Source organism: Cavia porcellus, unplaced genomic scaffold (assembly GCF_034190915.1).
Source record: "Cavia porcellus strain 051 isolate PalLab524CR breed Dunkin Hartley unplaced genomic scaffold, mCavPor4.1 scaffold_10, whole genome shotgun sequence".
NCBI lineage: Eukaryota > Metazoa > Chordata > Mammalia > Rodentia > Caviidae > Cavia > Cavia porcellus.
In genome coordinates, this window is record NW_026947493.1 from 67915633 (window position 1) to 67934132 (window position 18500).

The following is an 18500-nucleotide window of genomic DNA, read 5'->3' on the forward strand; positions in this document are numbered from 1 at the left end:
ATATGGTTCACTGAACTCCCACAGTAAATAAATTATAGATCTACCTCTTTCCTGGACCTTTCCAGAAACCAGTATCCTTGGCAGTTAACAGCAATAACTACCATACTAACAAAACTCTTTCAAGAATTCAACTACTTCCTTTTGGTTGTGTTCCTCTTCAAAGCAGGACTGTAACTCCAGAGGCCTGGTGGGGAACTCAGGCTTTCCCTATATAAATTAATACTCTGATAACTCCAGCTAAAACAGCATGAAAGAAACATACTGTGCCAGCCCTGGTACAGGAGCCATTTCTATTAAAAAAGAATTCCATGCCATAGATTCCCCCAAGTTCTGTGCACTTAATGAAATTCCAACCTAAGTTTAATTTGAAATAAGCCAAAATTAGGCTTACTTTTTTCAAACTTACTATCTTTAAATATGTGAAATTCCTAAACCATGGTCACAATCACCACTGCAAGAGAGCTGAGATTCTATTTAAAAGTTATAAAAATAACTTCAAAAAAATATTTTAGACCTCTGCTGCCCAATATGGTGGCCATGTTCATTCCTCAAAACCAACAACAACAAAAAGCCCAATATGGTAGTTGATATTCACCAACTGTAGTGCCTACATTTAAATCAGAATAAAATCCCCCTACATATCCACACACCCACCTTTCAACTGCACGATGCTCACTCAAGGGCAGTGGGGCTGTGCTGACGGCAGACTGTAATGTTTCCAGCATGAGGAAAGTTTACTGAACCGTGCAGCTCTAAAGTCACTGAACAATTTATGCTACCTAGAAACCTGATTTTTACTACAATGCAACAAGGTATATGTGATCTCTGAGAGCAAGGAGAGGTACTGGGGAATGAACCCAGGGCCTTCTCACTGAACTACATCTCCAGGCCTTTTTCACTTTTTAGTCTGAGACTGAATCTTCCTAAAATGCTAAGTTACTGGGAACCCCGATTCTCCTACCTTAGATTGCCAGGCGGCTCGTACTATAGGCATATTTACCACAATCAGCTTATATGTATTTTTAAAAAAAGGAAAGGAGTTTTCAGTATAGTAAATATACTCTCCATTTTTTATAGTCCTCTGGGGATGAAACCCAGGGCCTCACACATGGCAGGCAAACATTCTCACTACTGAAGATACCCTCAGTAGCTTTTACATTTATTTTATTTAGAGACAGTGTCTCACTAGGTTGCCCATGCCGGCCTTGAACTTCTGATCTTCATGTCTCAGCCTCCTAAATAGGCAGTAAGTACATCTTAAATGTGAAACAAACCATTCTTTTATGATGTAACTAAAATCATCTATATAGATCTCTAAGAAGCACAAAGTTGACTAATTTTTTTTTTCCTTTTCTTTGTTTTTTGGAGACAGGGACTCAGTATGTAATAAGCTGGTCTCAAACTCCTGATCCTCCTATCTCTGCATCCTGAACACTGGAATTACATGTAAACTGAAAATCTTTTAATTATACTCTTACCCATTCAACAATTAGGTTTCACAATGTCACTTCTCAACCACACTATAACAAATACATTCTTTGTAAGTTCTCAAACTGAAAACAAGTATTACAGCATTCCTTTCCTTAAACCCAGCTTCAAGAATGAACCATTATTTTGTGGACTATTTTTGTCATTTATTCCCTTACATAGTATTTATGCAAAAATGTCTTCTGGATGACTCTATACTCCTTTCCTCTCATTCTGACCCTTAACAGGAAATAAACACAGATACTACAATGTTTAAAACATTGTAAAACAAAACTGACCTGGCCTTAAAAGTCACGTTTTGAAAATACAATTTACCAACCAAAAAAAAAAACAAAATAAGTAGCATTAAAAACTGATAATTTGGGGGCCGTGGGTTTAGCTCAGTGGCATAAGTGTCTGTTTGGCAAGTACTAGGTCACAAGTTGGATCCCTGGTACCCCCCCTGCAAAAAAACCTGAGAATTCTGGAGGCCATTAACTGAGCACATGACATTAAAAATAATGTTGCACTAGTCCGCAAGTGGACCTTAACAACCCTATAATATGTCATGCTGATAGTATGCAAATGAAACAAACATAAACATCAGTAACTTTTTTCTAAATATTTAGTAATAAAATCCTTTATACCAAATCCAGATCTGTATCAATCTCTTCAGCCTGAAATGGAGTAAACCACATAGATTTCAACTGGTCATCCATAACGTCTGCTAGCACATATGCAGTCCTAGAACACCAGAAATATTTGGTGAAAAGCAGAATGTAAAATCAAACATTCCAGCTTACCTTTTAAGAACAGTTACAAATACTATTTCTACAATATTACTAAAATTAGCACCTAGAGACTTAAAAAATTATTCAAGAATTAAGTGTTCTTAAAAATCAATCATTTAAACTGGGCATAGTGGCATAGCCCCATAATCTCAGCATTCTTGGGAGGCTGAGGCAGGAGAAAAGTCTGAGCCCAGAATAGGTAACTTATAGTGAGATCCTATCTAAAAATAAAAAATAAAAAAGGGCTGGGAATGTAGCTCACTATGGTTAAATCCCCAGCAAGACAAAAAGAAACAAACAACACATTAACATGAAAAAGAATCCTACTGTAAAAATGTTGACCTTTCCATAAAATAAAATAGAGCCCTAGTTTTACTTCCTAAAAGGAAAGTCTACTTTACTATACTAATTTACACAGAAGCTGTCTATACTTCATTTCTAAAAATGCACACCATTTTTATTGGTACATTTTATAATGATCCCACTCATCATAGCAAATGGGTACATGTACACACTTGCTGCATTTTTTCTCATTCCCCTCCCCTTTCAACCCCTTTTCCCCTCTTTATTTACAAACCTTTGTTTCCCTTTCTTTCTTTCTTTTTTTTCTTGTCCCCTCACCCTCCTTGTTCTGCTTCGCATTTGAACATTTTCTGTTTCCCAATATCTATTACACATTCTGATCCTTATATGCACTTTTGGTTTCTCACACCACAGGAATAATGTGGTAATATATATGCTAAATCTGACATATTAAATGGTCATTAGAATATTAGTGCTCCAAAGATTAACAGATGCATGTCCTCTAAACCAGGAACGGGTAAAGCCTAGCCTGTTTTGGCAGCCTATTTTTGTACCATCTGCATACTAGGAAAAGTTTATATATTTTTAATTTTTTTTCTTAAAAAAACAAATGAACAAAACTACAGGAGGCTATGCAGAGACTGTATATGGTCTGAAAGTCTAGTATTTTTACTGTCTTGGTCTTTACAGAGAGAGGTTTACTGATCCTTTCTCTGCTCCAGCCACTAGATAAATACCATCTACTCAAACACAGACACTGTACGTTTTACCTATTATTAAACAGATTCTGGAGAGATTCTGGAGCAGAAAGCACTGGTTCTACATCCTGGTCACTGAGAGGTAAAGGGTCACCTGACGACTCCAGCATTTGCTTAAGGCCAACTATATTGTCCAACAGAGAATCCAGATTGTCATCATCTTTTGAATGCTCCTAGACACAAACAAAAGCAGAATGAGAAGATGTGGGTAAAACCTGAACACACGTGTTTACAATCTACTGACTCTAGCAGAAAAGGGTGAGTTATCTCACTATTAAAAACTAGAACATCATTAAGAAGTGATCTTAAAAACTTAAACCTATTAAAATGAACACCAAAAACACTTGTCATTCTTTTCTTTTTGTGGCTGGGGATCACATGCTAGGCAAACAATCACTAAGATACCGCCCCACCTCCTTTGTAGTTCTGAACAATGGCAGTAGGGGGCGGAATACATTCAAAGAATAGACAAACACTGCCTTTGTTTTTTCTTTAAGATTCGTAACAAGGGAGGACTTGACTCCAAATTATTAATTCAGAGTTATCTGGAATGGTATAAATACCCAACTAAAGATTCACTATTTAAAAAGGTCCCTATGAAAACTTGTCCAGTCAAATTGAGAAGAAAGTATGCTTCAAGAATGCTGTTACTATTTTGTTTCTGCTTTTTTTTTTTTTTTTTTTTTTTTTACCAAAACAAGCTTCTCTAGTTCAAGGAACAAATTTTCTGGACTTTCTTCTTTGCTTTGTAGAAGCTGTTTTAACTCTGCAGCATTAATACTCATCGTCCGTGATGGATGAGCTCCCTCTACTTCCATGAGACCACTATCGTCTCCACAACAACCCTGTAAATGTCACACACAAGTTAAATTTGAGAGCAGAAAATTTGCAAAGATGCTTCTCAATTTATTCAGATATTTAAGTCATTTGCTGTAATCCTCCCCTGGTCCCCACTGTATCACTACAAGGAGATTTAGTTAGCTCAAGTTGAAAGATGATTTCTTTGAATAAGATCCACAAAATAAATGGGTAAACACATACATTCAACTTATTGACACCAAAACTCCTCAAGACAAACGTTCAATAGCAAACACACCAGTACTTGTAGGCTATACAGAACACTGACTGATGCTCAAGAATTAACGTCTGCTGAAACAAATAACTACAGGAATCAGAAATTGTATTACAACTGAACATGGTGGCATAGCCCTGTAATGCCAGCACTCGGGAGGCTGACAGAGGAGAATTGCTGCACATTTGACGTTATCCTTGACTACACAGTGAACTCAAGGCCAGCCTGAACTACACAGCAAGACCCTGTCTCCCCTCCCCAAACAAAAAAGACATTATATTAAGTACTTGGAGATAAGGCAAAAACTAAGGGGAAAAGTATCACACTTGAGATTATACTGAACCTGGCAAAAAAAAAAAAGTATTTTCTACTTAAAAATCTCCCATGAAAAGACATACAATACACAGTCACGTACATGCCCAACAATACTTTCAAATCTTTGTGATATAGCTGTTTTAAATGGCTCAGGAGTAAACTCAAGAAACAAGGGTAACCACCAATACAGATGCAGGATTTGGTATTTCTAAATTGACATACAGAATTAAAATTGTTTGGAGTTCATAACATTTGTCTTATAATGGGTCAAAGTGTCCATAAAAAGTTGACTGAAACTTCTTTTTCTTTTGAGACATGGTCTTGTTATGTAGTTCAGGTTGGTCTTGAATTCACTATGTGGCTGAGGCTGGCCTCAAATTCCCAGCAATCCTCCTGCCTCAGCCTCCCGTGCTGGGACCATAAATGTGTGCCACCACATCCAGCCTGAACAAAAATTCTTTACAAAATCCCACTTGGTAACACCAAACCTGAGCACAATGACTCCTTTCAGAAAAGCTGGACTGAGGTGATGATCTGTATCACATCAGAAAGAGAGCTTAGTGCTTTCATGAAAATCAGTAGCTACTCTGTCCTCAACAACTTCATGTATTCTTCTGGGATGAGGGGGTAGGCCGGTAAATGACCCAGCCCTTGCTTCATTTAAAAAATAAGATAAAGGAGTTTAAAATAGAGCACACTGACCAGAACAGATGACAGGGTTCACATGAAAGGAATCCTAATGGTTAATATCCATAAACTAAGACTTTATGCAGCTTATGGACATAAGCATCTGGAAAGGCATCTATCTGGCTTCTCTCATCTTTCATTGTTATTCATATCACTTTCACTAAGAGATGACAAATCAGTATAGTTAAATTAGAAATTCTATAATGATTACTTTTTTTTATTATTATTATTACTTTTAAAGCTCAGAGAAAACATACCAAAACAAGCTTTAAAAAAACAGAGGGAGACCTAAATGGGATGAATGATGAATGTTATCAAGCATTTAAGGAACAAATTATAACCATTCTCTACAGTCTCTTTCAGAGGATAGAAGCAAAGGTAAAGTTTCTTAACTCATTTTACAAGGCCAATACCTTCACACGATCAGGCAACACAGAATGGTATTTTGGTCAACAATATATAGCACAGAAAGCAGTGGTCCCATAAGAGTATAAATACGCTGAAAAGTTCCTATTCCACAGTCACCCCAAGGCAGGGCTTACTAGTGTTATAAATGCCCACAGTATTCAGTAGAGTAACATGCTGCACAAGGTCAGGCTCAGGAGCACTGTGTCCACAGCCTCGTATGCACCAGGCTACACTACGCACATCTGTGTAAGCACAGTCCATGCTTGCATACTGGTAAAATCAGTTAACAGTGGATTGCTTGGGGCTGGGGATTTAGCTCAGCGGCATAAGCGCCTGCCTTGCAAGCAGGCAGTCGTGAGTTCAATCCCTGGTACCGATAAAAACGAAAAAGACAAAAAAAAAAAAAAAAAAAAACAGTGGATTCCTTGGAATGTACCCGTTCTTAGAAAACACATGAGTCTACTTAAGCCAAAGACATTACAAGAAAATTACAGTCCAATATATCTTATGAACACAAGTACAAAAATCCTCAACAAAGCATAATCAATCAATAATACACAAAAAGAACTACATACCAAAACCAAGTGGGATTTACCTCAGAGGCATATGAAGGTAGTTTAATATTCTAAAATAAACTAATGATAATCAAATATATTAATATTTATAGAAAAAGCATTTGAAGAAAATCCAAGGAATACAGTAAAATTTCCTCAATTTGATAAAGAATATTTGTAACAAACAATAGCTAACATCTTATTGAATGCTAAGAAAAACTAAACGCTTCCTCACTAATGTGAGGATCGTGTCTCCTCTTTCCACTCCTTTCAGTATGGTACTATAAAGTGCTAGATAATGCAAAAAAACAAGAAAGGAAATGGTATATAAACTGGCAAAGGAAAAAAATCAAAATATCTTTCAACTTTAATGTTTGTATTTTGGGGCCAGGTGTGGTGGGTACATCTGTAACCCTAACACTTGGGAGGCTGAGGCAGGAGGATCGCCTGGACTACAAAGTGAGCTCAAGGCCAGCCTGAACTGCACAAGGAAACCGTCTCAAAAAGCAAAAAAAAGAAGACAGTGATGGCATGATAAGGCTGAAGCAGGAGGATTACATAGTGAGAGCTGCGTAGTGAGACACTGTCTCAACCTCTCCTCCACAAAAAGGGCGGAAGAACTGATAAGGAAGCCAAAATGATCACTAAACTTACTGACATACATTAAAAAGTTTTAAGAGAGATAATACTATGAATTAATTAAAATATTTACATAATCCAAAGTCTCTCCATATTTTCTTGCATCTTTATAAGAAGTGTTTTGAGCAAAATGAAATGTCTTGCAAATTCTAATCCACGGGGCTGGGGATTTAGCTCAGCAGCATAAGCACCTGCCTTGCAAGCAGGCAGTCGTGAGTTCGATCCCCAATACCGATAAAAAAGAAAAAGACAAAAAAAATAAAAAATAAAAAATAAATTCTAATCCACTGGCCTATAATTAACAGTAATCTTATACCGGGCATGGTGGCGCATACCTATGTCCCAGCACTTGGAAGGCTGAGGCAGGAGGATCAGTGTAAGTTAGAGGCCATCGTGGGCTACACAGTGAGTTCAGTGTCAGTCTGAACAAAATACTGAGACTGTCTCAAAAAACTAAAATTAAGAGCCGGGGATTTAGCTCAGCAGCATAAGCGCCTACCTTGCAAGCCCACAGTCCTGAGTTTGATCCCGGAATAAAACAAAACAAAACAAAACAAAAACCTAAAAATAAAAAAAAGTCTTAGAAAATCTAGAGTCAAATTTAACATATTTTCAAGTTTTCTGTTTACGTATTACGGTGTTAAAGAATAACAAAGACTTTTTAAAAGATTTTAAACTATAATCTACTATAATCCTAAAAAACCATGCTGTGTTTCAGGAAATATAAATTCTATCAACGTTGTGTGTAATATCATTTCAAAGTATTCATTTGTCAAATAGTTCAACTAGTCAGGCATGGTGGCACATGCCTGTAATCCCAGTACTTCAGAGGCTGAGATAGAAGGATCACCACAAATCTGAGGCCAGCCTGGACTACACAGAGAAATCAAGGCCAGCCTGAACTAGGTAGCAAGACCCTGTCTCAAAACAAACAAACATCCCTCCCCTGCCAAAAAAAAACCCCATATACCTCGTCTATTCAGTGGCACAAGACATTATATAAAAGCTCTGGGGAAAAGACAGTCCTCGTGTCCTGGTCTGTGGCTTAACTGAGCGAGTATTCATAAAGTGGAGTAGGTCATGATAAATGCTCTACAAAACAGAAATCTAAGCAAAAGTAGAGAAGAAAAGCCAGTCTCAAAAACCTTCATCAAGTAGGATACATGAGAACTGATGACCCGATTATAGTCTGATCAAAAAAAGAGATGACAACATATTAAAAGAAGCATGGCCACAAAAAGAAAAATTCCAGGAGCAGTGGCACAGTCCTGCATCTCACTGAGGAGGCTTAGTTTGAGACCAGCTCAGGCAACTTAGTGAGATCCTGTCTCAAAACAGTTTTTAAAAAGGTGTGGAAGGACCGGGGATTTAGCTTAGTGACATAAGCCCTGCCTGGCCAGGGTGAGGTCATGGGTTCGACCCCCAGTACTGCCAGAAGGGGGGGAGGGTGGAAGGTGGCTCAGCACTGGAGTGCTTGCCTAGCAAGCAGAAGGCCTGTCTTGGTGGGGGTAGTGGACAAGATTTATGGACAATAGCATAATATAAAATGTTTTCTAAGGGAGGGATGATTAAAAGAGTAGTTAGGTTTTGGGGTTTTTGCTTTTATTTGTGGGGGGTTTTTTTTCCCCAAAAAATCCATTTTATTTCAAGCATTTTTTGTTTCTTTTTGCATTCTTTTGGCCACATAATAAATGTTCTTCAATGACATATTACAAAGTTTGAAATTTATCCTAGAGACACCAAAAGTTATTATAGGGTATGAAAATATAATCTGAAGTAAGAAATATCTCACACAAAACTACTCATGTATGTATGAAAATAGCCGAGCATGGTGACTCATGCCTGTAATTTCAGCACACTGAGAGCTGAGGCAGGATTCCAAGTTTGAGCTCAGCTTGAATAATTTAGAAACCCAGCAAGACTCTGCCTCAAAAAACAAAAAGGGCTGGAGATGTAGCTCAGTGCAAAGGGCCTGGTTCAAAAACTGGCACTGCCTCACCCATAAAACAAAACAAATAATTTTTGTTTAAATTATCAGAGAAAGAAATGTTTGAAAGGAAACTAGAAAGACAATAAATACAGTACATTACAAAATAATGAAGGCCTAAGAAATGCATTTTATACATATAAATTTTGAAGTGGAAAATTATAATTACTAAAAATTTACTCCAGCGCTCAACAGATTCAACCAGCAAAAGAATGAACTTGGAGATAGGAAAGAATCGGAATATTTGACAAAATAAATTTTAAAACTTTACAAATATAATGCAATTATACTTCCAAGTGCCTCAAAAAACACTAGGCTCAATAGTCTTGTAGAGATCCACATTTAAACAAATCATAATCAAACTGTTTAAAAGACAAAGACAAAGCTGGTCCGATGGCAGTGGGTTATCAGAACATATTAACATTAGTGTCACTAAAGTTGGTATACCACCCCCTCACTGCTAAATTTGACTGGCTTTAAAAAAAAAAAAAAAAAAAAGACAAAGAGAGGTGATATACATGTAAGATAAATGCTCAATAAGACCAAGAGCTGTTTTCTCATAAGAAACCCAGAATGCAATGGGAAGACATATTCAAAATGCTGAAAGAAGAGGTCTATCAACTAAAAATGATATAACTAGCAAAAATGCAGAGAATCCGGCGTAGTGGTACACACCTATATTCCTGGCACTCAGAGGCTGAGGCAGGAGGGCTACATATTACTATGTAGCCTGGGCTACATAGTAAGAGTTCAAGGCCATCCTAAAATATACACCAAGACTTTGTCTCCCTAGAAAGACAGAGAGAGAAAGACACAGAGAGACAGAGAGACACACACAGAGAGAGACAAAGACAGAGAAATTAAGACAGAGTTTGTCATTAGTTGAGCAACACTACAAAAAACTTCTGAAGATTGACACTGAAATGAAATGAAATGAAATTGACATTGAAATTAAACAGTAATCTGAATCCACATAAAGGAATAAAAACTGCCAATAAAGATCAACTACATAACTGAATATAACAAATACTATAGCATAAAAATATCTTTGTATCAGGGCCAGGGTTTAGCTCAGTAGTAAGTGCCTGCTTGCCAAATGCGAGGTCGTGAGTTCAATCCCTGGCTACAACAACAACAAACAAAAATCTTTGTATCTTTCTTCCATTTGAATTAAAATCTAAGTAAACCAGTTAACTATAAAACTAGATGGATTCACTATATAAAAATGAAATTTATATGACAATAACAGCACAAAGGAAAGAGGGCTCAGAAGAGATGGAAATATAGTTTTGTACACTATTGAAATTAAACTGGTATTAATGTGAACTAGAATGTTTAAATTATTGCATTAATTATAGTTCCCGGAGCACTCACAAAATAACTTTTTTTTTTTTGTCTTTTTCCTTTTTATCGGTACTAGGGATCGAACTCATGACTGCCTGCTTGCAACGCAGGCGCTTATGCCGCTGAGCTAAATCCCCACAAAATAACTTTTAAAAATTAGTAAAATAAACAACAAGGAAGTCAAGACAGCAAAAAAAAAAAAAAAATTAAAATTAAATGCATAACAAAATTTTTAAAAGATACAAAATATATAAGAAGTAAATGGCAAAAAAAAAATCAGAAATCCTACCTTGCCAATTATTAAACATAAATATCCCAAAAGAGAAAAATAAAAGGAACAAGGAGGTTGGAAGTAAAGAATAGAAAAAATTCATGCCATATAAATAGCATACAAAACTGAGCTGGATATAATAAGAAACAATTAGATAAAGATTATTACTAGAGAGAAGAAAAGGAACACTTTATAATGAGTATATAATAATCATGAATATATATGCACCCAACAACAAAGCCTAGGAATACATGAAACAAAACAACTGACCAAATTAACGGGGGACAATTTAAGCACAGCTGGAAACCAGTACCCCACTTAAGGAGTGGAAAGAACAACTGGGCAGAAAAATAAGCAAAGAAATCGTTTAAATAACTACAAATCAACAACTCTTAATAAGACATTTATGGAACATTCCACCAAACAGCCACAGAAAACACAAACTTTTGTGAACAAGGACACTCTTCTGAACTGATTACATGCTAAATGGCAGAAGCAAGGCTGAAATTTAAAAGGACTATAATAAAACGAAGTATGCTCTCTTATCAGAATGGAACAGAATGACAGTGGTAACTGAAGGAAATTGGGGAATTCACATGTGCATGAAAATTAAACACTCCTAAAAACATCAGTGAAACAGAAGGAATCACACTGGAAATCAGAAAACTTTAAAATGAACAATAATTAAAACAAAACAAAATCTTAGGGAAGTACGAAGAACAGTATCCAGAGCAAAATAAATGCCTATATTACAACAGAAGGAAGATCTGTAATCTAATCTTCCACCTTTAGAGACCACAAAAAAGAAAAGCAAACAAAATTCAAATCAAGAAGGAAATAACATAAAGCAGAATTAAATGAAAAAATATAAAATAAAAGTTTATTTACAATAGTTCCTATCAAATGCCCCCAAGTCAATGCGACACCATAGCTAACCCTAACTATACTATGTTGTTTCTAATATATACATACGTATTACAAAGATTAAAAATAATAAAGCAATTACTGTATAGCACTATACTGTAATCATAAACTCCCAGCATCACTGCATTTCCAGGTTGGCACCATCATGAGTACAGTAACTGGTACATTCCACTGTAGTCACTCTGACAACCAAAAAGGCTAGTAAGAGACAGACTAACTGATGGGTAGCATGTTCCATGTGGATACACTGGACAAAGAGATGACCTGTGTTCTGCAGGATGGAGCAGGACAGGGTGAGATTTCAAAATACTACACAGAATGATGCACAATTTAAAACTTATGAATTGTTTATTTCTGAAAATTTCCACTTAATATTTTAAATAGAATCTATTACTAAACCCATGGAAAGCAAAACGGCAGATAAGAGGGAACTACTATCTTTGAAAAGATCAACAAAACTGACAAACCTTTAGCTAAACTACTTAGCTAGCTAGCGGGGAGAAAGGTTGAGAGTGTTACTGGTGCCGTTTGCCTAGCCCTGGGATCTGTTTCCAATGCCAAAAACAAAAACAAAAAAAACCTCCTGAAACATGCTCAAAAAGTTGCAGATAATTTAAACAGGCTAATTGAATTAGTATTGACATAAGAAAATTACATTAAATTTAAAGCCCAAACCCAAGTGACTTCACTGGTGAATCCCATATAACATTTAAATAAAAACAATCCTTCACAAACTTTTCCTAAAACAAAGAAGGAACATCTCTTAGTTCATTCACTGAAGCCCAAGACATCACATAAAAACAAAGTTATAGGCCAAGACCCTTTCTGAAGACAAACATAAAAATCCTCAGTAACAAAAACTTAACAGAATCCAGCAACAGAGAAAGGATCCTATATTAAGGTCAAGTGGGATTTCTCCCAGGACACAAAGTTAGTTCCACACACAGAAATCAATCTGTATGAACAGGACCTGGGATCTCAACAGACTCAGAAAAAGCATCTGACAAAAACCAACAACTTCCATGATAAAACACTTCACCTAAGAATAAAATGAAACTGGATGAATCTAATAAAAAACATCTAAAAATCCACAGCTAACACATTTTAATAGTGAAAGACTTTTTTGGCCTTTCCCCTAAGGCCAAAGATAAGACAAAGATACCCATTAGTTCTTGCTGTTTCAGTTGCACCCTGTACTGCAGAGTCTTGAGAGGACAATAAAACCGAAAAGAATAAGAAAGCAAGGAAGGGGGCGCTGGGGATTTAGCTCAGCAGCATAAGTGCCTGCCTTGCGAGCTGGCAGTTGTGAGTTTGATCCCCAGTACCGATAAAAAGGAAAAAGACCAAAAAAAGAAAGGAAGGAAGATGTTGAACAAGTAAGATAGTTGGCTACTATTGCATGATTTCTTTCTTTGAGGTTAAGAGGATATCAACGGTCCAATTAACAAAAAATTAATCAAGTTTACAGGGAAGACAATGAATTTTATTTTGCATATTCAGAGTCTACCATTAGCAAAGGGCAAGGAGAAATACACAGAGATGAGGGGGAAAGATTCAGGAAAAATATTACAACAGGATCTACATTATAGGCAGAAAGTGTAGAAGGGTTGTAGATAGGAGTGACACAAAGATACATTTTCCTCTAATTAAGGAAGGAAGTAATGCATTAAGAAGAGGTTGGAACATAAGGGCGAGTGGAATGATTTACAAGTTCACCAGGATGGCCTTAGTCTTCTCAGTGAAGGAGGTGAAAAAGGAAATCACTGATCTGGAATGAGTAAGAACACATATTAGTTAGAAGTTCTGAGAACTAAGCAAAGTGTGGATACTATGAGTGAAAACTGGTTAGTGGTTTTGGATCATGAGTAGATGATGTATGTAAGAAAATCTGTCAAACTATTCTGCTAGCAGTGCCAGTTATTAGGACCTAATAGAGTCATATTTGGTAAAACACTAAAATCTCGAGGGCACTCGTATCTTTACTGTTAAATATGCCAAGCTCTCAGAATCAAAGCAAGTGAGAAACATAATGACTTTAATAAGTTAGACATTCGTTTTGTCTTGCCAATAAAATTAGCAAGACAATATCTACAAACACAACCAGCAACTAAAAAGGGTTTATAGTCTAAATAACATGCCAATAAGCCTAGAAAGCGCGAGGTCATGAGTTCGATCCCGGGCATCAAAATAAATAAGTAAATTACATGCCAAGAGAAAACATACTATCTAGTAAGTTTATAATTTTTTTGGTTTGCTTTTGTTTTGTTTTTTGAGAAAGGTTCTCACTAAGTAGTTCAGGCTATGCTTGAACTCACTATGTTGCCCTGGTTGGCCTCAAACTCACAGTGATCCTCATGTCTTAGCCTCCTGAATGCTGAGATTACAGGGATGTGCCACCATGCCCGGACACATTTTGCTTATGAACTCCCATAATCTATTTACATTGGTACCACTCCACTGAAAGGTCATCTACAACTTTGCCCAAACAGAAATCTTAAGCAGGAAATTAATTTCTTAAACCTCTGCTGACTGAATACATAATGACAGAATGTGTATGTATACACATACACACATACACACACACACTCTCTCTCTCCCCCCAGGCAATCTATTTAAACAAAGCTAAATTATAACCCAGCAAAACACCAAAGACTTCTTAGAGCTTTCAGTGTACTAATTTGCATAGTTAACCTCCATCAAGGAAATATTCCCAAACTTATTTGCAATTACTTTTTTTTTTAGTAAAAATATATTCTATTTACTTTTTTTAAAGGGAATAATCATACATTTAAACTCTAACAGGAGCAAGAATATCAACATAAAATTTACAACAGTTCTTCATTTGAAGGTTCTCAAACTTGTTCAAATTAACACTCAAATATATCACAATGTTCCAAACTAAATTAGTATAAGTGCAACCACTAACCAGATCTATTAGTTGCTTCTGAAATTGGGCCCACAATATACAAAGATTATAAAACACTAATGAAATGAATCTTAATTATATTGTAATAAGGTCTTAGAATACATGAAGTATTTAATTTATTTCTAAATCCAAAATAGACAAGCGTGGTGGTGCACTCCTGTAATTCCAGCACTCAGGAAACTGAGGCAAGAGGATCATCATAAATTCAAGGCCAGCCTGGGCTACAGAGTAAGTCAAGGTCAGCCTGAACTACACAGTAAGTCTCTACCTCAAAAAAAAAAAGTCCAAAATATTTTACTACCAAAACTTTAATAGTAAAAAAAAAACAAAACTTTAATAGTTATCCCTAACACCCAGGAGTGAGCATTCAAACCACAATTACTATTGTAATTGTGACTTCAGACTAGTCAAGTTATTTATTAAAATATTTATTACATAATTTTTATTTATTAAAATTATTAAAATTAAAATAATTTATTATTTATTAAAATAAATAAATATTTAAGAAACCAAGAAAACTTAACTAGTCTGAAGTAGCCTAACAAGGTAACAGAATGGCAAACATTATTCTAAACTAAAAAGTATTTTAGGTAGTGTCTTTCTCTGTTGGCAAATAGTATCATAAATAATACCTACTAAATTATATTCAATATAATCTATTCATCTTAAATATCTTATTTCTTAAAAATAAAGCAGAAAGCAGTTATTTATAGTAGTACAAGGGCAGAGAAAATTTTAAGTATTTAAAATTGCTCCTTTAATTTATAACTAACTCTGCAAAACTAAAAAACCATCAAACATAAACACAAACAAACTTACCATTGCTTCGGAGTTAAGGATTTGTCTCATAAATTCCAAAAATGAAGATGCAAGTTCTCCTGTGTCCTTACTAAATGTGCTGATCACTCGTTTCAGTAAACTATGCAGAGCGCTACTGTTTTTCCTTAAGGAACTATAAAATAAAGAAAATACAGAGGAGACACTGGGTTAAAAGATGAGCCTATAAACTGTATAAGCAATGAACTACCTAAGGTCAGAAAAAATAAACTTTATTCCATCATTTAAAAGAAGTTAAAAGTATTTTAGTGTGCCTGCATACAGAGTGTAACGAAGCAGTATCTACAGATCCAGTTGCTTTTACATCCAAGCTTGAAGCTCACAAAGACACATTTCCCCAGAGTCAATTTATAAAATCTAACATAAGAAAAGTGCTAGTTTAATTTTTTTATAATTTGAGAACCTCTCTAACATCAGAGGGATACAGCTGTCAGAAAGCAGCATAGGTTAGATAAAACTAAGTGTCATAATAGCTACAAAGGAGGAGAACACTGATCTAACAGAAGGAAATCAAGGATATAGAATAAAGGTCAGCAAACTTCTCAGAGTCAGATGACAAAAAATGTGGGCTCTGCAGGCTACATACCACTCTGCTGGCCTGTTAGATACAGCAGCAGCCTCACTCACTACCAACTCTGTTGGTGAGCAAGTACTCTTAGACAACGTAAGTGATGTTCCAATAAGCTGTGGCCACATACAAAACTAGAAGCAGGTTGTTTTGGCCTGCAAGCTAACTTGCCAGTCCAATATGGGAAACATTTCAATGTAACAGACAAATATGTATTTAAAATCCTAATAATATATAGACGTGGTAAAATTACTCTAAGCATTTATGCTGTTCCTAAATGATCAAAAAGATTTCAAGGGCAAACTATTCAATATTTCAATTATGTCCCTTGAACTATAACATAGCCAAAACGGAAACAACTATGATATTAACTCTAAGCATATAGTGTTTATAGTTGGAAAATATGGTTAGATTATGAAATGTCATCTTATATGGCTGCTAAAATGATACCAAAGAAAGAAAAATAATGATTCTTACTCTTCAGAACTTCATACCATAACAAAGTGAAAAAGTACAACTGGAATGAAGATACATACAAAGATAAAATTGTAGGATGGGTTCAAAATTGGATTATACCAGTTATTAGCACTACATATAACCCTATGTTAGATCAAAAGTTGCGAGCTAAAACATATTCATCAGAATATCTAAAATCAAAAACTCTGGCAAGGCTTGCCAGTGGCAGATGGCTCTCTAGTCTCACATACTCAGGAGACTGAGGCAAAAGGACTGGTTAAGCCAACGGGGTATGTATGTATGTATGTATTTAAGTAACCGGAGTGCTGTGCCACTGAGCTATATCCCTGGCCCAAGTCAAGGAGTTTGAGGTCAGTTTGGGGAACATAACAGTGTTTTGTTTTTTGTTTTGTTTTGTTTTGTTTTGTTTTGTTGACATGATCTCACTATTCAATGCTGCTCTCCAACTTACTCTGTAGCCCAAGCTAGCCTCAAACTTATGGCAATCCTCCTGACTCAGTTCCCCAAGTGCTGGAATTACAGGCATGCGCCACCATACCCAGCACAACATTTTGTCTTATGAAAAATTAAAACAAAATAAAACAAGAAATCTTGGCAATACCCAGTTCTGGTGAGGATGAGACCCAATTGAAACTCTCATGCCTTACTGGTAGAAATACAAAATGGAGAAGTTTGAGAGTTTTGTACAAGGCTAAACATAATCTACCATAATGGCATAATCATTGCACTCTGAGCTACCTATGCAAGAGTAAGAAAAATTTAGGTGCACAAAAAAATTTATATGCAAAGTTTACATCAGCTTTATCGATAACTTTAAAACTTAGAAACAACCCAGAAGGTTGGAATATTACTTAACAGCAAAAAATTTTTTCCAGCATAATGCAAATTTTTCTTAGCCAAGAAGTCAAATGCCTTCTACAATAGGTATGAATTAATTTACCAAGGGAGGGTGTGACAGAGTAAAAAATTAAACTTATGAGTATATAAAATTAAACAAAGCATTACCTTTTTAAGTGAAACAATCCATAATCATGCTCTGCAAGAAACATCATTGTTCTAACACATGTCAACAAACAGTTGTAACTGCTCTCAGAATTAGCTAAAGTAGCCAACAGACAATCACATATTGAGACCATTAATTCTTTGTTCGGTAGAGAATTGGAGAGCTGTTCAAGTTCTGAAATAGAACTTTCAGAAGATGTTGGTAAAATAAGTGCAATGTCCTGTGGAGGAGAAAGAGAAAAAGAGGAAAAAGTACATGTTTAACATGAGTATCAGCCCTGGCATGGCAGTACAACCCTGTAATATCAGCACTTGTAAAGCTGAGGCAGGAGGATTGCTGCAAATTCAAGCCCAACCTGGGCTACAAAGTGAGTTCAAGTCCTGGCTGAACTGCATAGCAAAACACTGTCTCAAAAAGAAAAAAAGATTTTAAATTAAAAAAAAAAAAAAAAAAGTATCAGAGGGAGGAAGGAAGGGAAACATTGAAAAGGAATTAGGTGTGTTACGTTCACATATCAACTCCCCATAAGGACTGTGATCTTTGTGTACGGCAAACATGGACCAACAACAACAACAAAAAAAAATTATCTAGAAAAAAAAATGATTAAAAAAGAAAATGATTAGCACCATCACTTAGAACTGTTACTTCAAAACCATGCATCAATTAATGCTTAATAATTCTGTCATGAAAATATCACTATGGCCACATCCCCAGCAAAGGGTTCAAATACATCAAGAACAAAGAAGAACTGGGCCCGGTGGCACATGTCTGTAATCCTAGCACTCAGGGAAGCTGAGACAGGATGATTGCTCGAAGCTGGAGGCCAGCCTACACTACATGGTAAAATCAAAGCCAAGCTGAACTATGCAAAATAATATCCTGTCTCAAAAACAAAGGAGCTATTTTGCACTTTTACACGTTAATCTAAAGATACACATCTTAAAAAGACTTAAAATGCCTTATAAAATTTTTACTTTAAAAGAACACTTTTTAAAAATATTCTCCTTACTAAGGAAAGTTTCTATTTTCAAATGACTAAATAAAAGGTATTTTGAGAAGCAGAAGCAGAGCTGAGCGATACAGTATGTGCCCACCACGCACAAGTCCAAGAGTTCTATCTCTAACACATGCTTTAAGTATTGGTACTAAAATACTTCAGCTTACTGTAT

At 35.8% G+C, this 18500-nt stretch overlaps 1 protein-coding gene across 3 annotated transcripts in view; it reads right to left on the reverse strand.

Annotated features, from left to right (window-relative positions):
• The window catches only part of Virma (vir like m6A methyltransferase associated), a 64490-nt gene that overhangs the window by 3583 nt on the left and 42407 nt on the right, over positions 1-18500 (reverse strand). For 2 of the 3 annotated variants that reach the window (XM_063257568.1, XM_063257570.1), the window contains exons 16-20: positions 17334-17551; positions 15266-15398; positions 4012-4164; positions 3332-3492; positions 2115-2211 (exon numbers count right to left, since the gene is read on the reverse strand). In XM_063257568.1, coding sequence (XP_063113638.1) covers positions 2115-2211; positions 3332-3492; positions 4012-4164; positions 15266-15398; positions 17334-17551 — 762 coding nt within the window. The remainder of the gene's footprint in view (positions 1-2114; positions 2212-3331; positions 3493-4011; positions 4165-15265; positions 15399-17333; positions 17552-18500) is intronic. The other variant, XM_063257569.1, reaches the window with a different exon arrangement.